At 36.2% G+C, this 24583-nt stretch overlaps 1 protein-coding gene across 17 annotated transcripts in view; it reads left to right on the top strand.

Annotated features, from left to right (window-relative positions):
• DGKB (diacylglycerol kinase beta) overlaps positions 1-24583 on the top strand; it is a 402831-nt gene that overhangs the window by 360803 nt on the left and 17445 nt on the right. For all 17 annotated transcript variants that reach the window (XM_066991767.1, XM_066991771.1, XM_066991770.1 and 14 more), the window contains one exon: positions 24240-24360. In XM_066991767.1, coding sequence (XP_066847868.1) covers positions 24240-24360 — 121 coding nt within the window. The remainder of the gene's footprint in view (positions 1-24239; positions 24361-24583) is intronic.

Raw genomic sequence — 24583 nt, 5'->3', positions numbered from 1 at the left:
TCAAGTTTATTCCTGCTGAGTCTGTGGATTCTGGGTCCGTTCAGTATGGTGTTGTACTCGGTGTGCAGAAAGTCTTCCAGAGCATCAGAGAATGCTCTAATCATATCAGTGTGCTCTGCTGTAGCTATCACTGCTATTCCTGTATTTTCTTTTGTAGTAGCATGCACTAAGGAGTGTTTTTTTTCCCTTCTCTAAAGACATAATCTTCTCTGTCTAAAAATCTATCTTTTATCATTACTGTAAGCTTTGGTTACGTTACAGATCTTTAACACTTTATCAAACTTGAAGAAATGTTTGGCTGGTTCTGGGGATTTCTGTTTCAAAGTGGTAAAAATAACATCATATCGTACTTCATCCTCATAACCAGAATAGTTAATTTAGATTTTTATTATTATTGTTGTTGTTTTAGTTATATGGATCTCATTTGTCATTTCAAAGAGTGATAGGATACACTGAGGGATACAATGTTTCAACTTCTGGGGTAGAATAGAACCAAGTAAAAAAAAAAAAAACTGCGGCTGCTGTGGAACAAATGTGAAGTTCCTGACAAAAGCAATACTTGAAGCAATATATATATATATACTTGAATACTTGAAGTTTAGCTATATGAGCTAGCAAAGAGGTGGCTGAATTAAATCTGATCCAGATCTGTGGCTTTAATGCATACAAATCCTATAGTTAATGTAGCCAAAGTTCTGGGAACCCAAGGTTTTTTAATCCCCCATGACATTTGCTAAATGACCACTTGTTAAGTTTGATTTTCCCTGCGGGAGAAGAGGTGGAGGGAAGCACTCGCATATATACACAATCTAATTCTACTTTAGCAAATATAAACTTACTTAAGCAAATCAGGAAGGGAGATCTGGCATGTTGATAGCTTTAATTGAATTGTTTCCTGGATCAGTTAAGAGATCAGAGCTTATTTATTTATTTTTCTCAAATGCTTTTCTTTGTGCAAGTGTAATATAAGTATTTATGCTTTTACTTCCTCATGTCCCTCTTTTGCATTATTTTTCTTTGGGGAAAAATTTCTCTGATTCTTCACTATGTGAAACTATACACCCTACTGCAAAAGCTTCCTTTGACCGGGTTTCCATCACTATAGAATGTCTGCTCTTTGAAGGTTTGTCACTGTCTTATAGTTCAGAACATATTAATATGCATCTCATTGACTTTTGATACTCATTGTGTGTATGTATCTAGCCAGGTTACAAAGCCCTGACAATCAAACAGATCAATCTGGTGAAACAAAAGATTTATACCATGTGTAACGGACTAGCATAGCATGTACTCAGGTAGAACTTCTTAAATCCTTATTGGGCCCAAGGCACAGTATTACAAAACAGCACACATTAAACAGGGGAGCAGGGTAAAATATGTCATTTTTCTTTTACCTCTTTGAAATCAGATAAAAACTAGTTTGCTGTCCACTGCCATAGGGTATTATTTTCCAGCATGATTCTCCATGTCCCTCAGATCTGTATCAATTATTGTTTTCATTCAGTATTTGCTGAAGGAGTGGTTTTGTTTCCACCATAGGGTGCAGTGTTCTTTCAGATCAGTGGAGTATTATACTGTCGTGGTCTATTACACAATAATTCAGTGTTTTCATCACTCTACCTAGAGTTTATAATCCAGCTACAGAAATTCCTCAGGCCAAAACATGACATTCAGGGAGTTTCAAGGACAAGCAACATATTTTAAACCTCATCTTAGTGTTCAGTTCGTAAAAGTATAATAAGCACATATCAGACTTTGTTTAAATTAAATACAAACTATTACTTATATTTTCAAGATAAACTTTGACTTTTAAAAAACTAAAGGCATAGTTCTTAGGTGTTTGGCATTCAAATAAATTAGTCTCTAGTATAACCCTTCACTATGCCTCAAGGCAATTGGTAAGGTCTGCAGGAGGCAGAAGCACCGTCAATTCTCTGAAATCAATTTTAATATCAAAATATTAGTATTAATAACTGAAATCACATGAATCTAAATCCTACTTAACTGGAAATGTAGGTGCCTAAAATCCATCTAAATTATGGACAAAGAGTCAATACATTTAATTTCTTCCAGTGTCTAGACCCTCTAGGCAGTAAAACTCAGGAGACTCATTTTCCAAAACTACCTGCTCAGTTGGCTGCTGATACGCCAGTGAATACAAGTATTAATCTGGGGAGACAGAAGTGCATTTCTTACCCCAAGCTCTGTTGTGACTCAATTCAAGCAGTGAGAGACTGGAATGTCATTTTAGTCTGGAGCACAGATAATTCTTGCTGGCCCTTTACATTTTCTGCTAGGGAGTTCTTGTTAGTGTCCTCACCCAGGAAAGATTTCTGGGTTCTGCACTCCAAGCCTGCATGTGGTTGAATCCACATTTCATGTTTTCAGGAATAGTCTTTCTTACTTTCTTTCTGAATAATATCTTTTTGGTTACACAATGACTATCCCTCAACATATGATGGAAGCTGGTTGTTAGACACTACTCTGTATGGTTTCTGGAATCCCCACCACAAGAAGGATGTTGATCTGTTAGAATGGGTCCAGAGGAGGGCCACAAAGATGATCAAGGGGCTGAAGCACCTCTCCTATGAAGAAAGACTGAAAAAGCTAGGGCTAAAGAAGAGAAGGCTCCAGGGTGACCTCATTGCAGCCTTCCAGTACTTAAAGGGGACTTAGAAAACAGATGGAGAGTGACACTTTGTTCAATCACATAATGACAGGACGAGGGGAATGATTTTAAACTAAAAGAGGGAAGATTTAAATTATAGGTTAGGAGGAAATTCTTCACTCAGAGGGTGGTGAGGCACTGGAACAGGTTGCCCAGAGAAGCTGTGGATGCTCCATCCCTGGAGGTGTTCAAGACCAGGCCAGATGAGGCCCTGGGCAACCTGATCTATTGGGTGGCATCCCTGCCTATGGGAGGGGGGTTGGAACTAGATGATCTTTAAGGTCTTCCCTTCCAACCTGAGCCATTCTATGGTTTAAACCTTAGAGGGATCTTTGTACCAGAATCTAATCAGTAAGTGCTGCTGCTGTGGCTATATATTTTCTTTCCTAATATAAAGCAACATCGATCCACCAGTGCCCACCTCGTAACATGTCTGGAAGGAGGAGATCCCATGTGGAAGGAAGTATTTGTTGGCATAGATATCTCTTCGCTGATGAGCCATTGAACTTATTTAGATATGTGTTGTTGAGAGGGCTGGGTATGCCAATCTCCTCATCCACTTTCTCCTCTGGTCTTCCAGTGCCCCCTGAACGAGGTGCTAGAATTAAGATGCAAAGGATCCCAATCTGTTATAATAATGAATAAAGCAGATAAGTTTAAAGAGGATGGAAACATACTGTATTTGAAAAGGAGATACTGTGAGATTAAATCAAGAAGCAGTGTGCCAGGATCCAATAAGCAGTGTTAGTAAGAGGTGACAGGACATGGAAGAAGGCATAAAAGGAATGATATAATAATAAAGGCAGAGCAGATGGCAATTCTGGTACTAGCAGTACTAGCATGGTTCTCAGTAAACCAAGAGAGTGAAAGAAATAATATGAAATAGGAGAAGGGAAAAAAGAAAGGGGCGGGGGGGCACCAGTAAATATATATTATGAATTTTGTTGCTAACAGAAAATACTAGGTGAGAGAATACTTTCCAAAAGAAGTGGGAGATAGTGTTTTATGAAATCCAGCATAATTCATGAACTATAAAAAATGTAGTGTTTATTTTACCATAGAAAATTGTCATTACTGTTGAGGAGTTGGTTTGGGAGAAATTGGTTTATTCTGAATCTTCTTACCCTTCTGGTACTTAAGGAACTGTCAGCACTATTTCTAGATTATTTCAAGTAATTTGTAGAAATGGAAGGAGAAGGGTAGGGGATATCAAGTACTTCAAATTTCTTCGTTTGTTGGCAAGTGTGGCTGTACCTGCTAAACAAGATTATTCACTTGTTCACGTGTTAGGTGGCATATCCATTTACAAACATCTGCACCTACTTGGCCTGTTTTGGTACTAACCAAGAAAAGAATCAGGGAATTCACAGTTGTTTTTTGGTTGGTTAGGTTTTTTTTGTTTGTTTGTTTGTTTTTTGGGGGGGGCTTGTTTGTCTGTCTGTTTTTGTTTTTTTTTGGCAATGTTCATCAAGATTTGTTTTGAAGGTTTTACAGCATTTTGTTTGTTTTGGGGGGATGTTGTTTTATTTGTTTTATTTTTTTTTTTCTTCTTCTCCTCCCTTCCACCCCCTGTGCAGGTTTGTTTTCTTTCTTAGTATGAAAATTTGGAAGCACAGTGAGTCAAATTTTAATGAGGATTATTTGAGATGAATGATAAGAAAGTAAAAGAAAACCTAGAAAAACTAAATATATTTGTAAATCAGCAGGGCCAGATGATGTTCAGTTAAGAGTTCTTACAGAACTGTCAGAATAAGTTGTGGATCCATTCAACATAACTCCGATAAGTTGTTAAGAACAGGTGATGTACCAGGGGTCTGAGGCAGAGCAAATAGTTTGCCAAGTAGTTGTAAACTGGCAGATTGGACTACCGGGTCCAGCTGTATCTGAAATTTATTTTGCTTAAACTTCTCCTTCAAGAACTTTATTCCTAGACTACTGGGTTCATGGTTTGTAACAAAGAGAAATAATTGAAAGAATTTCTGAATTTATATAATGAAGAAAAGCAAAGAATACACAAATATAAATTAGCCCCACAAACCTTATGGTCTTTAAACCTGGGTGTACAGTTGATACTTGTAAAGCTCTATGTCTTCAAGTATTTTTCCTGTTCAATGTCAGAGGATCTTTTTATACCTTTTCCAGCTTGTATCTGAACTTCAGCTGTGCTTTCAGCACAGACTCAAGATGCAGAGATTTCAAAATGTAAACAGACATAAAAATACTAATATCAATGATTGATTTTGGTCATCACCCAAAAGTAAAAAGCTAAATAAAATGCTTTCAGTCTTCAAATGAGAGGGCCAAAAGTGTGGGAAATATTATTATTACTATTTATTTGCAAATACAATGTTTTATTTATTTATCCAAGCAAGCGTAACTCATAATTTCAGGTCTTATGTTGGAGTGCCTTACAACAAAAGCAAATCTAGATTGCAACAGTCATAATTTGGTTAAAAGTGAGGAGGATGGTTTGATAAGGAAATATTGTAAGGTGTTTAGTATAAAATTTGATAATTATTAAAGTAACTGCCTAATAATTCTTATATTTATTTTTTTTTTATGGTTAAGACTTTTAAATATATGTGAGGTTGATATGGACAGAAATCATGCTGGGATGAAAATAAAACATATCAAGCCAAACATAATCTCTAGCTTTATCAGCTTTTCTTGTGTGCATGAGAATAAAAATTCAAAGTTAGTCCAACAAGCTTTCATATCCATTCAAATATATATTTAAATATGGACTGACAGAGGTTTATCTGTCTGCCTATATCTTTGAATGCCACAAAATTTCATGCCAAGCAACTAACTGGACTTCAATTTTTTATCATCATTCATACAATAAACTGCATGGAGAAGTATGAAAACACTAGTTTATATAAGTGCTAATGGAAGACTGGAGGATTTAAAAAAAAAAAAAAGGAATTTAAATGAAATATGAAATCCACATGCTTTGTGTATGGCAAAAAGCCATTAAAAAAAAAAAAAAGGAGCCTGGATATCTGAGCAGCTGATGTTTGCAGCAAGAGGAGGAGCAAGGACAGGCTTAATTCTGCAACCAGTATTCACGTTGAGTAACATCTGTTCATGTGAATAGTCCTATTGAGCTGCAGGCACACCCACAGGCTCAGAGAAAAGCCATGCTACTGCCATGCTACAAGTGGCTTTATGATGGTCAGCCTAGAAAGAGATCATTGGCATTGTCCAGATGAACAAGCACTAGTCAGCTTGAAAAAATTATGAAGACCGTGTGCAAGATTAATAACTGAATTTCAGGGTTTTCCTTAATACTATGAATTTCCTTCATAACTGTACTCATTCACTCATGCTGAATAAAATCCCCATGGATAGAAAAAATAATTGTGAAAAATAAGCCAGCATTTGCAAGAAGGCTGGGTTACTTATGTGAGGAACATTTCACAAGTCAGCCAAGGAAAATACAAAATAAATTATCAGTCTGGGATGAAATTTTTGCTGAACTGGTGAGGGAGCTCTGCTCAATGACACTGCCTTGTGCGCATATGTGTATGTGTTCTCTTTTGACAAAGCTCCCTTGGGAGTTAGCAGAGCAATATGAAATGTGTAGTTTACATCATAATCTTTTAGATTAATAGTAGCAATTATTTTTTTTTAGAAAAACTGTCTCCTCTTGCTTATTATTTATGTATATTCCAGTACCTCCTAAGGAGCCTAATCAGATAGCAGAATTATGAGGAACAGAGTATGGCACAAACAACAAAAACAAAAAAAAAACACATTCTGCTCAGTGCTTCGTTGATGATCAAAGCTGATCATTGATTTCACATGTGAAACTGGAGCTGTTGGAAAATTTTGTGAGAATGTGTATAAATTAAGTCACCCCCATTCCCGCAAGATCTAGAAGAATCAAGATGTATAGCAACTCTACATAGTGCTATTAATTCAATAGGTACAACTAACCAAGGTTGTAAATGGGATATGGCATCTTTCCTGAAGTTACACAGCACTTGCACAGTCCAGCTGAAGAGAATTCAAAACCTCTGACTTTTCTCCCTCTGTCATTCTGCAATTAAGAGATAAAAATAAAATGAAAGTGTTTAAGTGATCATTTATTACATTAGTAATATAACTCATATAAGATTACATCCATTTAGGCAGTTAAGATACCAAATACATGGTGGTTATTTCATTCCTACAGAACAGGCAGGCTTGTGAGCAGAGTGCAAATACAGATCTATACTTCATATTATTAGCAGTAGCCATGAATCCTATGATACAGCCTCAAAATATAGTCCTATTTTGTGAAATGCTGAAAATTAGAACAGAAAAAGCAGTAGTACATCTTTGTCTTAGCCTTTGCAGCTAAAATTTTGCAGCAGAAAAATCTGTATGTGATGGGAGCTAAGCAAAACAAAGCAAAACAGAAATGTAGTTTGGGTTTGATAATGCTTTAATTAAATCTTTAACCAGTAGTTTTGGCAATTAAAAAACAAACAACAACAAAACTAAAAAAGTGATTTAAAAAAAATGGCAAGTAGTAAGGATAAGATAAACAAAAACAACAAAAAATATATATATATGAAATGTTTACTGTATATCCATGTGGATAATGGTGTAAATTCATTTTATGAAGTGTTTTATGTACACTGACAATAAAAAGTAAGTTAAAAGAACAATTTCAAGGCTATAGAGTTAGAACTCAAAACATAGGAAGTGCAAATATTCAGACAGTTTAACCTCAATTCAATCCTCCTGTGAAGACAACAATTTTCTAGACTCCATAAAGTGTTGTACATTGTATTTTCCATGGAAAGTGCCATGAACTTCAGTGTGTATACTGTGCTTTGATGATATAAAGAACTGTTTAAGCACTGGGAATTAGCATATCTTGTTCTAGGATATTTTGGTAGAAAACATATGATGGAAAAAAATATCTCAAAACTTAGCAATTAACTCTTTTCCCTCACTATTCTCCTTTTATCTTCCTCTTTGTTTTTGTTTGATTGTTTTTCATGCTATAACCAAAATAGCATTGATTAATTTTATTTTATTCTGAGAGGATACTTTTTCATTTATTCAAAAGATTTAGGACTGGGTCCGGTTTTTATTATATCTGAACATGAGTTGAGTCAAACTTTTGTTGAACTTTTTCTGTGCTTGCCTTTGAGTGAATGCTCGTTCTTAGAGTTTGATTTTGTTTGATCTTCATTGTGTAAAGCAGGATGAATAGTAGTTGGACTTTTCAAATACAAACTGTAGAGGGATTATTTTTTTTTCTACACTCTTATTTTGTTTATCTGTTGAATTTGACAATATGCTTCCAGTTTAATTAAAATAAAATACCTGGAATGCTCCATTGGTTTTAGATTTTGCAACAGCTTGTTTTTTGTTTGTTGTTGTTGTTGTTGTTGTTTTATTTTTTCCCAATTTAAAAATTAAATAAAATAACACAACCCTCCGAATTTTATGCTTGTATTAACTTGGCAATTCCCTTCATATTAGTTGTATACAAAACAGTTTCTTAGAAGTCAAAACACCAATATTTTTCCTTGCTTTTTAAAGCCTTTCTAACTGAACATTGCCAGAAATTATAAGAAGCTGATAACTGTCATACAACGTTACAGATGTTTCATTTTCTGCAATAAGGACTCAAATAATATTTTCAAGAACATTGATATTTTTAGCATTTTGTAACTCTAGTGACCGTTATCGAGTAAAGGCTGTGAGAAATTAGATATTTTAAAAGTAGCAAATGACAGCTTTTACAGTTATTTAATAAAGCTTTTATTCATGTGGGTTGATGGTACAATTCAATGTGTTCAACCCAACTCCTGAAGTATGATTAACATAAGCTGATATTGTAGTTAAATATTTAGGTGATGTGCAAAACATTCTTTCTCATTGACTACCTGATATTGTTGTTCTTTTTTGAAAATATCACAAGCTGTACCACTCATACCTATAAAGCAGGAAATCCCTGTTCCTTTAATTTCTCCTATTCATATAGGGGAGGATTAAAATTATGTTTAAATTTTTCATAAGTCTAATATCAATAAATGAATATTTAATGTAAGAGAAAAACAGGCATACAGAATAAACTGGTTTCAACAGCTGTGAGCAGATTTTCATCTAGTGCATGGCACACTTACCTAGGACTCTAGACTCAGAGAAATTTTATATGTTAGAAATGGATGGAAAGAGGACTATGAGTACTCATGCTTTGTTAGGAAGTCTTTTTTTTTTTTTTTTTCCATGTAATCTGTCAGTTGTGAGATCTTCTTTCATATACCCTAAAACATTGTTCCTTTTCATTTTCAGTCAGTTGAAGCAGCTGTGTCTTTATAGCTGCAAAATGTTTGTTCACAACCAACTGCTGTTTTGTATACCCCTTTTCATAACCAGCAAATATTTTGTTTTTCACTGTTACTCCATGTTTGTCATAACTTGTTGAGGAGAAACATTGTAACGTATCCAGTTACTCAATGACTTCTTCTTTGTCTCTTCTGGCCTGATTCCTCTGGTGATGTATGCCTAGGGTGATATACTAGAAGATCCCACTGACTGACAGATGAGACTCTGTGGGTATGGAGGTCCAACCTGAATTTTCAGAGTCCAGCAATAGGATGATCTCCTCAGGCCTTGACATCTATGTGGTTGTAAACTGAGAGTTTGTCCAAAAATATTCTAAAGATGTTTTGAAGTGTGTTTGAGATGTCCCATGAGAGGGAAACCTGATCCACTTTCAAAATGAGTCTTGAATAACCACAGCCATTTGGCCTATTATATGGTAACCCTATCAGCCATATGGTTTGTAATCTGTTGTCACAGATCCATCGGCACCCTTAAACTGTAATGTTTAAGGACAGTAATTCTTATGAGGTCTCTGGTGCTACCCTAGTCTAACAGTAGTTGCAATAATAATAATAATGTATACCATAAATATAAATGAAACATATTTATTATGCATCTGATTTTCTCTGACTGTGGAAGCTGATCAGGCTCATGACTGCTTAGCAAGGCTCCCTGGGAATCCCAGGTCCTCTAGGCATACAAGAAGTCATAGCTCAGCAATAGAACACAGAACTAGAATGAAGTGAGTTTTGTTAATGTATAATAACACTTATTTATGAAATATATTTTAATGCAACCAACCAATTATTTCATTTATGTAGAATTGCAACATACTTTTTCCAGATGGTGTTTCATATCAGGTCAAAAAATAATGAAGGAATCTGGCATTGGAACTGAAGTAACAAGAAAAAATTATTAACTTGGGATTTAAAAATTTTTATAGCTTTTTTTTTCCTAAAAACAACCTTTTGCATTCTTTTTTGAGTCTGTTCCCTGTGGATTTATTTGTATTTATTACGTTTTTGTCACACCTTGTTAGAATTTAGCAAAGATAATTTACTGTATGGTGAAACAAACTCCCAATTCGCAGAAAAGTGTAGACTTTAAATAATTTGTCTTTTCCATTTTTAGATTATTTATTAGACATATTCAGGAGTCTTTTTTCAGTGCCTAGAGATGGAAAGAGCTGATTTAAAACTTCCAAGAGGAAGAAACAGTTTTCCAAAAATGTTTCTGAAGAAATTCCTTCAAATCACAATATATCCAGCTGTACCATAGACAACATTTCTTTTCTCTTTTGAATAGAAATTCTGGTCTTGTTAGAAGTGCTGGACAAATAAAAGACGTAGAGTTTTGATTCAAACATGTTAACAGTGCATCTACAAATCTATTCACCCTAGAATTCAAGCACAATCTTCATCACAATCCTCATATTTCCATACTTTATTTTTTTCCTCCTTTTCCAATTTTTTTTGGGGGGAACAGCTTTAGCTTTTATTGACTTCCACCTGAACTGACATGATCCACTGATTGGTTTTGTAACAGTTTTCAGCTTTGACTTCTGAAAACTTTTTCTAATTAAGAAATAAAAGATTGAACCTGAGCCACTTAATACAGAAAGAGATCGTGGCCTCAATGTACTCTGTAGGAATTTCCCATATTTCAAAGTTTATTAAGATTGGACTTTAATAAGTACATCAGAAGTGAATGTTTTGGCATCTCCTAGCAATCACTGAAACCAGCTTGTTCTTTCAGATATTTTAGGTCCTCTGCCAAATGTCACTGATATTATATGAATCAGGTATGTCAGTTGAATTTGAAATAAAAATCTTAATTTTATTTTGAAGGTTGATTTTTTTTTTTTAAGTGACTTTTCATGAAAATTTAAAATTTCTCAGGAGAGTGGACATATTTCTCAGGAAAAAAAAAAAGCAAAATTTCAATCCAACTTTTAGTTTCTTAGAGAGGAAAAGATTTTTCTACAGGCATTTTGATCATCTTTCAATAGATCAAAGGTATTGTTCTTCCTTTCAAGGGGAAAAAATGCTTATTTTGTTAGCCATATTTTTAAAAATACTATTAACTCTGTCCACATGATCCTAGGAAAAGCAAAACCAAAATTAAAAAAATATATAAAAATTAAAAAGGTGGCTAGGATCCAGGAATGGAAAGATTACAACCTGTCTTTTGCTATGCTAGAATCTAAAGCCAGATAAGTGCTCTAATGAAATATGGAGGAAGAGGAGAGAGAATCTGATGCATACAAATGCTAGCAGTCAAAATTTCTCCAACTGTACTGAAATTTCCCTTGCACCTGGCCCTGGAGGTGTTAGCCATGCCAGTTCAGTCTCCCAACACAGATGTTCTTGTTGTACCACTTCATATGTGTAACATTTAGGTTTCTGTTTAGCTCAGCATAGCATATATAAATTCTGTAATCCAAAGACCACTCGTATATTAGTGCACCTGAATCTTCTGCTTCCTTTAATTCCCTTAAAATATTGCCAGTCTCCTTGTGCCACTGATCCTAGTGTAAAAGAGTGTCGTGAAAAAGAATGTTTAGCTACTATTACCCTGCATGAATTATAATGATTTTTTTTTTTCAAAAATAAATCACACAGTGTATTATACAATTAAAACTGAATTTTGGATGCCTCAAATATGTAAATGCAAACCCATTTGTTGCACACAAACTTATTTATTTTGCTTTATAATTATGGTGTGTGATTTTAGAATACTACAGAAGTTACCATAGAGATAGGCCAGAATAAACAAAGCAGTTAATAGTCATGGTTGTAATTCACATGTAGTCTATTTGATAATACTGAATATACTTTCTTAAATGATTGGTTGGACAGAGACTAAAATTATGGTCCTTTAAAAATTCTGCTTACATTTCTATGTTGAAAGTAACCTGGGAAGTGAAACTTCCCAGATACTCATGAACAATCTTCTGTCCTTCCAGATTAGTTGACATATGTAACAAAAACACACAAACAAACAAAAAACAACAGCCTTCCCACCCTTATTTTCCAGTGTCTAATTGATCAATAAAATGAAAACCAACCCAGAATGATTGTTCCCAACTTGTTTTCAATATGAAGTTGCACATTCTGTTTTGAACTGGAGTTGGGACTTGCCATCCTGAAAGTTTTCTTTTTCATCTGTAGCAGTTGGCACAATGAAGAACATTAATTCTCCCTAGAATTATTGTCAAACAATATATGGCATATGTTGTACAAACAGTACCTAAAATAGAATTAATAACATAATAAACACAACAGCATGACCTGTCATGCCCCACCTAGAATACCAAGCACTAAATTATCCCCAGAAGCTTCTCAAATTCAGTCTGGACTGGAAAACTGTAATCTTATATATGTACTATTTCTATTGTTCCTAGTAAAGGAACTTAAAGATATATAATGAAGGTGAATTGGTAAAGTTGGAAACTGAAAAGCCTTTCCTGAAGTCACCCATCTAGTTGACCAAGGGAAGCCAGTGAATGTAATCTTTTTGGATTTCAGTAAAGTTTTTGATATTGTTTCCCACAGTTTCCTTCTAGACAAAAATACCCAGCATACAGCTAGATGAATACATACTACAATGGGTGAACAATTGGCCGACAGTTCAGGCTCAAAGGGGTATAGTAAATTCATAAATGACTTGGATGTAGGACTAGAAGGTTTCTGAGTAAGTTTGCAGACAATGCTAATTTAGGAGGACCTGTTGACTCTGTCAAGGGTGGAGAGACCTGGCACAGAAATCTTGACAAATTAGAGATCTGAGCAATCACCAATAATATGAACTTTAACAAGAGCAAGTGCCAGATTCTGCACTTGGGAAGGGGTAACCCTGAATGGACATACAGACTGGGAGATGAGAGGCTGGAGAGCAGCCCCACAGGAAGGGATCTGGGTGTTTTGGTTGACGGCAAGTTGAACATGAGGCAAGCTGAACATGAGTCAACAGTGTGCTGTGGCAGCCAAAAGGGCCAAACTTATTTTAGTGTGCATCAAGTACAGCGTTACTGTCCAGTCAAAGGAAGTGATTGTCCTGCTCTACCCTGTGTTGGTGTGACCTCACCTCAAGTATTGCGTGCAGTTTTGGCCACCACAGTATAAAAGGACATAAAACTATTAGAAAACTATTAGTCCAAAAGTGGGCTATAAGGATTGTGAAGGGTCTAGAGGGCAAGATGTATGGGGAGCAGCTGAGGTCACTGGGTTTGTTCAGCCTAGAGAAGAGGAAGTCTCCTCTTGGAATGGAGTACCCATTTTGGCCTACAGCTTCCTCACAGGGGGAGTGGAGGGGCAAGCATTGATCTCTTCTCTCTGGTGACCAGCGATAGGACCCGAGGGAACGGCATGGAGCTGGGACAAGGGAGGTTAGGGCTGAATGTAATGAATATGTTCTTCACCAAGAGGGTGGTTGGGCAGTGGAACAGGCTCCCCAGGGAAGTGGCACAGAGCCTGCTGGAGTTCAAGCATTTGGACAACACTTTCAGATGTATTGTCTGATTTTTGAGTGGTACTGTGCAGATGCAGGAGTTGGACTTAATGAACCTTGTGGGGCCCTTCCGACTCGGGATGTTCTATGAAGTGTCATCTTAGTACAAAATTTTAAGCACTCTTCAATTGTCCATATAAGATCCTAACACCATTAGAGTTACTCTCAAGATACCATCCTTTCATCTGCTTCTCTGTAGCTTCTGTGTCAGGCCTGTCAACAGTGTGTGAGTGTCCTGGAAATCCTAGGTCTCCTCTGACAGTACCAAACATATGTGATTTACTGGGGAACTAAATCAAAGATTCTTTACGTTAACTGACTGCAGGAAATTTAGGAAGATTTTCTGTTTTACTTAGATAATGTAAACACCTGCCTCAGAGTTCATTAGACATGACTTAATTCAATTGTCTCCTGTTCCTTCTATATGCAGAGAAGGTGTGGACAAAGTTTTTAGTTGAACCTGCAATCCAGATAGTTATTTAAGCATTTATTTAATGAAAATAACTTGGGTACTGAGAGAGTGGGGTCACAGAAAGGAGTCCAACCAACTGCTAAGAACTTAGGGTCTCAACAATTTCAGATAGACTATTTTGACACTCTCTCTCCTGTGGTTTCTTTCTGACTAGTACCTATCCAAATAATGACCTTGGATACTCTACCATGCTGCAAGCTCCTGTTCCAGGTGCAGTAAAAACATATAATCTTGAAAACTTTGACACAGACATTTTAGGCCATCATAAAAATTTTGATCTATGATATGTCGCTGGCTTTCAGAATGTTTTCCTGGGGTTAGGGTCTTGGTTAATACTACTGTTGTTCAAACCAGTATCTATTCTTCATTCTATGATCTCCAAACACCATGGAATACCAGAACAGTAGAGGACACAAAAGGAAATGGTTCTCTTGAAGTAAAAGAATAATAATAATCTTTAGGAGGTTTATGAGTTCTTGGAACTCACTACCACTTTAAACAAAATGAGTTTTAATACTCATGTAAATGGAATCAAGATTTCTTTCTGCTGGATAACAAAACAAACAACAACAAAACTCTTTGGTGGATAAATATAGGAATAATGACATTATCAGAGTTTGCTACCCTGTAGAAAGGGAACATTTCCCCTGTTAGTACAAGTCCTCTTAGAAATGTACAAATCAAAGCTGTTTTTCATTGATCAGATTTCTACATTTCCATCAATATTACTGTATTTTTCTTTTCTAGGCTGTGGCATTTTTATAGGCTAATCAAATATCCAATATTACTGGGAGCCATTTAAAGTGAATGCCAGAACTACTAAGAAGTAATTTGAGAATTAGATCTATTTTTGTTAGTTGAAATGATCTTGACTTGCTCATATTGTATTGTACCTGATGCTCAGTAATATGAGAGTACCAATACAAATAGAAAGATATCCGGTTTTAAGTTCTTAAATATCTGTTAAAAGTGGTGAGCAGTCCAAGCACATTAAAATTCCATTTTCCCCCATACAAGTGTTTGCGGCAGATGACCCCCACTGATCTTAAATATATTTCTGTATCTGTAACTGAATAGAGGTTTTCCGTACAGCATGTTCTAATGGTACTCTGGCCTTTAGCCAACAAGCACTGAATAAGGCTATTTTTAAAATACAGAAACTGGGAACAGCTGCAGCAATCAAATTTGATAAAAACAGAGAGGAACTTTGCTTTTTTTACGGTTTGTCCAAGTTTAGACTCCTTTCATAGAACAGCTTTTGTTCTGTTGGATGAAGGGGGTATAAGAGTAACACAGTGAAATCCTTTTGAACAAATAACTTTTAAAAGAATACAGATTAAAAATAATAGGGGGCTTTCTGGTGCAGCAGTATGTTCAATGCAATTGTACCTCAAACTATTAAAAGAATAAATGTATAAAAAAGAATACATTTTGTCAGTCAAGCTTTACCATGAAAGACTTATCCATAATGATCTCCTGAAGTGGAGGATGAAACTTCTTGTTTCAAATGTTGAACATTGGTATTTAGGTATAGTTTTTGAGTTAAAGTCATTTAATTTGAATGATCCAGGGTGTGTGTGTATGTGGTTTGTTTTTTGTTTGTTTTTCTATTTTTATTCTTTCACTATTAATCAGGAAGTTTTCTTTTAAGAATTCTTCTCTCCTTCCCCTAGTAAGCTTAATAAATAAATAAATAAATAACATTTTACAAAGGCCTTCTGTGCACATCAAAAAGTTTCATAAAATATTTAATTAGGAGGACTGGTTCTTACTTGTTTGCCCTCCTACTTGAGAAACTTGTCATTCAATGATTAATGGGAGTCAGGAGATGATTATATACTCCCCCCACCCCCCAAAAAAAATAAAAATCTAGTATACAGTAGTAGTTTGAGCTATATCTGTTAAACAATTCCATCAGAGGACAGTGTCTCTGTGCTGCAATGACTCAGTACAGAAGATACTGTGTGAAAACTGGGCCTCACTGAAGTCTGTGTGAATTTTGCCACTGAATTCAGCACAGCCAGGATTTTATTGATTGCATTCATTTTAAGTATCAAAAATAGCGCTCTTTCAGTTTTACCCCATTTAAGCTATTTAGAGCGTCATCAATTCAGATGGTAGAGCAAAAATGTACGGCACTTCTTGCATATGCATACATCTGGGTATATATCATATGTGTGTATGTACTCATAGGTATAAAATATGTGTGTGCTTGTCTGTGTGTTTATATATGTATAAAATATCTGTTTAGTTTGTTATCGTATGAGTATCTCACTAGGGTGGAAATTACAGCAGTGATATTTCTGCCTTTCCTCAAACTAAGAGGCAGGCTTAGCTTGTTTCATTTTATTTTAAAAACAGGGGAAAAAAAAAAATGAAGGCCAGAGAAAAGACTTGAGATGGGAATCAATAGTGCCATGAAATAGATATATACAGCCATATGAGTTTTTTAATGTTTACAAGCAAACTCAAATAGTCAAAACTGGGTCTAATGTTATAGACATCAGACTCAACATATATATCCTTAAAGTCAATATTAAGAGGGAGAATAGATTCTTAAAATCAATGTTGAAATTCAGGAGTTGTCAACTTATTTCCTGTCTCTGGCAAAAATTTCATGTGTGATCTTGGCCAAGTCATAGAATCATAAGATAATTCAAATTGGAAGAGACCTCTAAAAACATCTAGTCCAACCTTTAATCTAGTACTAAAGTCCACCACTAAACCATGCTACTAAATTCTTAATCCACGCATGTCTTGAAGACCTCCAGGGATAGTGACTCAACCACTTGAAATCATGCTTAACCAATCTGATATCCTTCTGTGATGAGATGACTAGCTGAGTAGATGAGGGGAGAGAGTAGATGTGGTTTACCTTGTCTTCAGCAAAGCTTTTGACACTGTCTCCCATACCATCCTCATAGAAAAGCTCTGTAATCATGGCCTAGGTGACTGGACAGTGAGGTGGATTGATAATTGACTGGATGACAGAGCTCAGACCGTTGTGTTTAGTGGTGCGGAGTTTAGCTGGAGACCCGTAGCTAGCAGTGTCCCCTGAGGGTTGGGCCAAGAGGAACCTCATGAAGTTCATCAAGGGCAATTGCAGGGTCCTGCACCTAGGGAGGAATAACCCCAAACACCAGTACAGGCTGGGGGCTGACCTGATGCAGAACAACTCTGCAGAGAGAGACCTGGGAGTGCTGGTGGACAGCAGGCTGACCATGGGTCAGCAATGTGCCCTTGTGGCCAAGAAGGCCAATGGTTTCCTGGGCTGCATTCGGAAGAGTGTTGCCAGCAGGTCAAGGGAGGTGATCCTGCCCCTCTACTCAGCCCTGGTGAGGCCACACCTGGAGTATTGTGTCCATTTATGGGCTCCCCAGTACAAGAGGGACATGGAGCTACTGGAGCGTGTTCAGAGTAGGGCTACAAAGATGATTAGAGGACTGGAACACCTGTTGTATGAGGACATGCTGAGCAAACTGGGCATGTTTACCCTGGAAAAGAGAAAACTGAGGGAAGACCTCATCAGTGTGTATAAATATATGAGGGGAGGGTGTCAAGAAGATGAAGACAGTCTCTTTTCAGTTGCGCCCAGGACAAGAGGCAATGGGCACAAACTGAAGGACAGGAAATTCTGGCTGAATATGAAGGGGGACTTCTTTACTGTGAGGGTGACAGAGCACTGGCACAGGCTGCCCAGAGAGGTTGTGGAGTCTCCATCTCTGGAGATATTCAAAACCTGCCTAGATGCCATTCTGTGCAATGTGCTCTAGGTGATCCCGCTCAGCAGGGGGGTTGGACAAGATGATCTTCAAAGGTCCCTTCCAACCCTGGCCATTCTGTGATTCCCTGGGCAGCCTATTCCAATGCCACACATCCCTTTCAATAAAGAAATTTTTCCTAATATCCAACCTAAACCTCCCCTAGTGCAACTTGAGGCCATTTCCCCTCAATTTATCAGTTGGTGCTTAGAAGAGCCTGATCCCCACTGTGATGCAACCTTCTTTAAGGTAATCGTACAGTACAATAAGGTCTCCCTCGAGCCTTCTTTTCTCTAAGCTAAACAAACCCAGGTCCCTTAGCCACTCCTCATAAGACTTATTTTCTAGACCCTTCACCTGCTTCATTACCCTTCTTTGAACATGCTCCAGCACCTTGATGTCCTTCTTGTAGTGATCGTGCGGCCTCACCAGAGCTGAGTACAGAGTGACAATCACTTCCCTAGTACTGCTGGCCACGGTGTTGTATTCTGATACAAGCCAGGATGCTGTTGGCCTTCTTGGCCACCTGAGCACACTGCTGGCTCATATTCAGCCACTTGACCAATAACCCCAGGTCCTTTTCTGCCAGGCAGCTTTTCAGCCACTCTTCCCTGAGCCTGTAGCATTGCATGGGGTTGTTGTGCCCCAAGCACAGGACCCAGCACTTAGCCTTGTTGAACTCCATATGATTGGCATCAGCCCATCAGTCCAGCCTATCTAGATCCCTCTGCAGAGCCCTTCTACCCTCAAGCAGATTAACACTCATGCCTAACTTTGCCTTACTTTGCTGAAGTCAAACTCATGCTTTTAACTTTACATAGTAACATAAAAAATATTAGTTCTTGTGGGTCTACACACAATATATCCAGCTGAGAACAAATCTTTTGCATGACCTAAATCTCTCGATGTACAATTTTCACTTTGTAACATGGATATAATAATATTTTTCCCCATGCTTTTTTTTTTATTTATTTGTCTATATTATAAATTCTTGGATATAAAAGCTATTTCTTGTTATATGTCTGTGAATCAGTAAGTTATCAGAGCCTTGACATCATCTGGACCTCTAGGTACAACTCCGATATAATCAATCATATACATTGAGGCATACGTTACTTCAGGTAGATTCTCAGGTAGCATAAGTAAAAAAAAAAAAAAAATAGATGTATGGATTGGTCTTGATTTACTGATTTCTGGAAACCAGGAACATAGAAAAAGCTGTTTATCTGAAATCATGAGTACTGTGACATTAAATCATTAAATGCATCTTTAGCATTGTATACAACAGTCATGGAAATGACCCCACATTCCTGCATATCGGGAAACTGTAGTTTTAATACATGCAGTGTTCTGAGAAGATACTGAAGCATTCATGTGGTGCAGAGCATTGAGCTCAGCAGGTTTTCAAGGATCCTCTGGCATCACACCAGTTTTCATATTCTTATCCAGTATTTTAACTGGAACCAAAAAAAAATCCAGTGTGATGATTACTAGGATTTGATTACATTTAGCAATGGAGGAACCCTTTCTCTCTGAAGACAAACTGCTGCCAGAGACAGATTTACCACTGACCAACAATGTTTTTATGCAAATGTGCCTGAGTGAGCGCAGTAACCCCAAATTATAAGAGTCATTCAATCTCTTGCCAGGACAGCAATATTTATATATTGCAAAGATAAATTGGATATCAAACCAGTTCCATTACATAGGGAAAGTTCTCTATGTAAATCAGCATTTCTAATCATGTTTCTTTCCACCCCTACCCCACTTTGCTTTCCTTCCTTTATCTTCAAAGATGAATTCCAAATGTGTTTTTCCATTGTGTATTCACTTTGAATATTGAAGTGTTCAGCTAATGCCAAGCTAATGGATAATGTAAACTCCTCACTAGGAAACTTTAAAGCCTCGAAGTGTTTCTTCATGCCCTGGGAAGTATAAAGGGATCATATTAATGTACAGTGCTTCGTCTGCTCTTGTGCAAGTTTCTGTTTGGACTTCTATTCCTCCTGCTGTCTGATGGGAGGAAATGGGCAGTAATCTCCCTAGAGACTTTATTCCCCCATCAGGAATGAGTGCAAGGGGTCAGATGCCCCTCTGCATGCTAGTCACCATCTGCTGACAGCAGCGCTCCCCCGGGAGAGCAGGCTTTGTTTACTGATGGGGCTAATATGAGGAGACACGTGAAGTCGTTTGGTTTGTGGAAGAGGGCAGGAGAGGCATGGTGCTGTGAAAACATTCCCACACACTCTAATGGCTCATTCACATAGAAAACAAGAGAGAGCCTTCAGCTCTTTCACATAGCTCAGAGCAGAACAAACCGACTCCAGAACCCCAAGGCACCAGTCAAAAAACACTTTACTAATGCACTGAGATGCTCTCCATAATAGCTTACCTATGAGACCTCAGCTCTCATTTAGGCAACTAAATGACTTGGTTAGATTGAAAAGCTGCTTGGTATAGCATTGTTGCCATTGTTTGCTGTTAGTTCCTAAACTTTTTTTTTTTAAAAAACGTAACCTTTGGTCTCCTAAACCTACAACATCCTAAAACTGGTTATAATAGCTGAAACGTGCATTGGAGCACGTAGAAAACATTACCAGTACAGTCACCAATCTATTTTATCTTTAGAATAAAATGTATAGAACATAGAAGAAATAAAACCTGCCTAGAAATACAACCTGTCTAAAAAGAAATATGTGTTGTTTTGGTTTATTTCTCTGTATTTGGTAGACACACACACACACATACAGATGTGTGTAATTTTAGAGTACAATTTAGGGAAACAAGTGAGTTTCTGAATTAGATTCCAGGCATAGTTGGAACATGTCATAGGAAAGTCCATGTTACAAGCCGTTTTAAGTGATGACTGATGTTTAATGAGCAACAGCATTCATTATTTGAACTACAATTTAATAAAACTATAAGAAGGCAACAATAACAGTGCCACAAAGTCAACACACATGGTCATGTATGTCAGTATCTGACCTCTGACACCAGCCTGCATAGCATGATTAGAAATAAAGCATAAGAGGGCAGACTTACAGTAATCCTTCCTTTAAGATATCTTACAAGATCTTTTTTTGATTTAGGGAGTTTCGAGGTCTAGTATGGCATCATGATTTAACACTGTATTATGTAAACAGGATTTCCTGTTTGTTCTAGAAGTGCTATGAATCTCCTTAGATTTTTTTTTTTTTTGAGAAATACTAAGTAACAGTACTGTCTTCACCTAAACCATGCTATTCATGATTTCCTCTACCTGTTGTTTTTCCTCCACATATTTCTTTCCTTTCTTAAGGGTCCTAGTCTAATTTCTTTTCATACAGAAGCTGTTCTTTTTGTTACCATGTTTGTTGCCCTTTATCATTTCCATTTGTTTTATATCTTTCTGTGCCTTGTTGATCAGACCATAGCCACAAACTCTATACTTCATGGAGGTCCCAATCATAATGTAAAATAGGTTTTTTGCTTGTTTGTTTGTTTTTATATCATTATTGAGCATTGAGCAGATATTTTCATAGAAATTACCACAGTAAATCCATAATCTTAATTTCTGCAGGACAACATTAATTGTAACCCAGCGCTAATTGTAACCCAGTATATGTGGACAGACACACACACACACACACATTTGTTTTTAAATATACATGCATGATGCAAGCTACATATATATCATTAGCTCTGTCAGTTAGCTCTGTTTCCTTTCATGGACATTAAGTTGCATGTACTGAATTTTCTGCCTTCTTATTGCCCATCACTCTGTACTGTGAAATTCCTAAACTTTTTTATTAATTGACCTTTTTGTTTACTTTGCTGAATCCTCAGTAATTTGCTAACTACTTCTATTCCCAGATAATTTAGGGGAATATGTTGAGCAGTACAGAGCCCAGCACAGATCCTTTTGAGAAATCAGTGATACCCTTCTACCAGAATGAAGAATGACTTCCTCTTTCCTATCTTTTAATTTAAAAGAAGACTTGACCTCTTTTAAGAGAGCTTAGTTTCTTTCAGAGTCATTGGTGAGGAACTTTTAAGAAGAAATGCAACCCATGCATTGGATTTATATTCAACCAGTGTATCCATACCCACATCTTTGAAGAAATGGATGAAAATATCCACATTCCTTTTTCCACTTTTGTTTACTCTAAATTCTTATCAAAGTCAATACAGCTCAAGGATTTGTTGAAATGGATGTGGCTATGCAAAGCCATCAGGTCAAATATATTAACTAACTTAACTAACCCTAAGTTAAGTTTTCCAAGTAATTGTTTGTTACATTTGCTTTAGTTTTTACTGCTTCTGAAAGGATGCTATGTCTAATTTAAGTTTGATTCTAAAAATATTCATATTTAGCCTAAAATAACGCCACTTAGTGAATGTGCCATGGCATATGTAAAGCTTAGAAAAGGCTTCACTTTTCTGAGAATTAAAAGTATTATTCTGTTCAATCTTCCAGTGTTTAATACACTACATTTTTGGAAATGTGTGGTATGGCTCAAAGGGCAGGATTTGGCCCTTTGTTACCTAGTGTTACTGGCACTAGTCTCCTAGCTATTGAAGAATGATGCATCAAATTTATATCACTGCAAATGTCACTATTCTGAATCTTGCATATGTTGCCTGAGCTGTCAGTAATAAAAATCTGTTCTTAATTATTCTCCCATTTAAAAAATAATAATTTTCTAGTAACCCAGTGAAATGGAATTTGATGTTCTCTTTGGCTAGAAACATTTGAATGTTTTTAATCTATAAAGTTTAGTGTGCTTTTGCAAATTAGTAGGACTTTCCCATTTAAATCGATTTGATTAACAACGAAAGCAGAATTTGTTTAAATCTCAGTTAAGTTTAAAAGTGCATAAGTAACTTAAGGAAAACATTTAAAGAGAATACTATCTTTAAAACAATTCAACAGAAAGCCAGACATACAAAATTGGGTTTATGAGTGGTATAGGGATGCAAACTATAAAAATGCATAGTTAAAATTAATCATGTTACATATTTTAAACTTTTGTCCATCTTGTTCTTCTTCCTTAATAGCAAAGAATAGAGTTTGGTTTTGCTTCATTAATGTTATGTGGAACTAATTTCACTGTGAAGAGAAATTGGAAATAGTGAAGAATGTTAAGAAAACTGGAGGCATTGGATAGCATCAGATTTTCTGGTTGGAAGCAGAAATATCCAGACCATAAATCCTATTTGCTTTTAATACTTTTTTTCTTTTTTTTTTTTTTCTATTACAGTACTTCTTTCAGTTAATTACCTTCATTCAAAGCCCAAAGAAGTGAAGAGAAAAGACTCCATTTGAAACTTTAGACTAGCCTCATAGATATGATAATTAGCATGGAGTTCTACCTTCATTAAAGGTTGAAGGGTTTAAAATACACAAAGAGTAATGTGCTCTCCTTTCTTTGTTTTTTCAATGTGATGATAGACTTGAACATTTTAGCTCATCACTCTGCTTCACCGAATAACATGTCTTTTGGAAACATGGGTATTAACAGCCAATCTATAAAACACACATAATATACAGCTGAAAAAACATTTCTTCTTCTTGTCCATCTGGTCTTGGCAACATGTATTTAAACCACAGCATATAAAACATGTTATACAAAACACTCTAGTTGATTCTGGATAATATTTCAATACCTTGCTTGGTTGCTTCTCAAACCAGACTGCTATAATACTGTTTAAGTTTCTGGTTGTATCTCTTTGTCCAAAATTCTAGACAAAATTTGTTCTTGCTCCTTGAAGTCGAGCAAACTAAGATGTATTTTGCCAGACACATTATTAAAATATTTTTGGAAGTTTAATGCCAAAAAGCTATGTAATCAGAAAGCAGCACGAAACATACTATGGAAAGCTAGACGAATATTTGCTGATAAGAATTTTTTTCTGCCCTTTTTGCATTTAATCTGTGCACTAATTGAGGCAAAAATCCAATGGAAAAAAAAAAAAGTGGTCCCATAAACAATGACTGTAATAATGTATGTACACAAGGACTGAATTAGAGTTGTACACATTGTCTGGAGAGAGATTCTAGCAGTATATTGGGCAATGATTCTTCCTATACTGGATTTTAAATATCTGTTGAAACAATAAACATACATATAAAAAGTATAAGTTTCTAAACTATGAACACTTCATTTTTTAGTATTTCCAATTTTGATATTTTCCTGTAGTTCCTATTTTATCATATGCTAAAATTCTTTGTTCTGTATGTATGTATGTATTAAAATAAACCATTGAGATTATTACTGTAGTTTAGAATTATTTTGGTCAGGATGTTTTAGAATGGTGTGACAACAGGCCCAGATGTGCCCAAACTTAAATCTGTAATCATTTAGAAATCACTGTCTAAACCATTTTCACCTGTTCTGTTCACCTCATCTTTTATCTATTACCAGCTGGCCTTCTGTCCAGTTTGCTAGTTCTTGCTAGTTAGGATGACCACTGTCAAAATCACGGCAAGACCAAATGCGATTTTTTTCAACTTTTTCAGATCTTAGTGACCAGCTTATGGAAGTAGTTGGTCTGGAAGGAGCCATGGAGATGGGTCAGATATATACAGGTCTGAAAAGTGCTGGAAGACGGCTTGCCCAGTGTTCATCTGTTGTCATCAGGTATTGTCAGCTTTAATTTGCACTGCACTGTTGTAGTGAAACAGTAAAGATTTATATATTATTAGTTACACTTTCTTTGGTAGCTTAATAGTCATAAATACTGTAGTTAATGTTTATTAAAATATCATTTTATATATTAAATTTATTCTGTCCATATTCTATGTCCATACATCTTCCTGCGTTTAAGTGTGTTGAAAGGAAGGAAGGAAGGAAAGAAGTGTTT

This window comes from Anser cygnoides, chromosome 2 (assembly GCF_040182565.1).
Source record: "Anser cygnoides isolate HZ-2024a breed goose chromosome 2, Taihu_goose_T2T_genome, whole genome shotgun sequence".
Classification (NCBI taxonomy): Eukaryota; Metazoa; Chordata; class Aves; order Anseriformes; family Anatidae; genus Anser; species Anser cygnoides.
The sequence above is the reverse complement of the archived record's forward strand: the minus strand, read 5'-3'. Positions and strand labels throughout refer to the sequence as shown.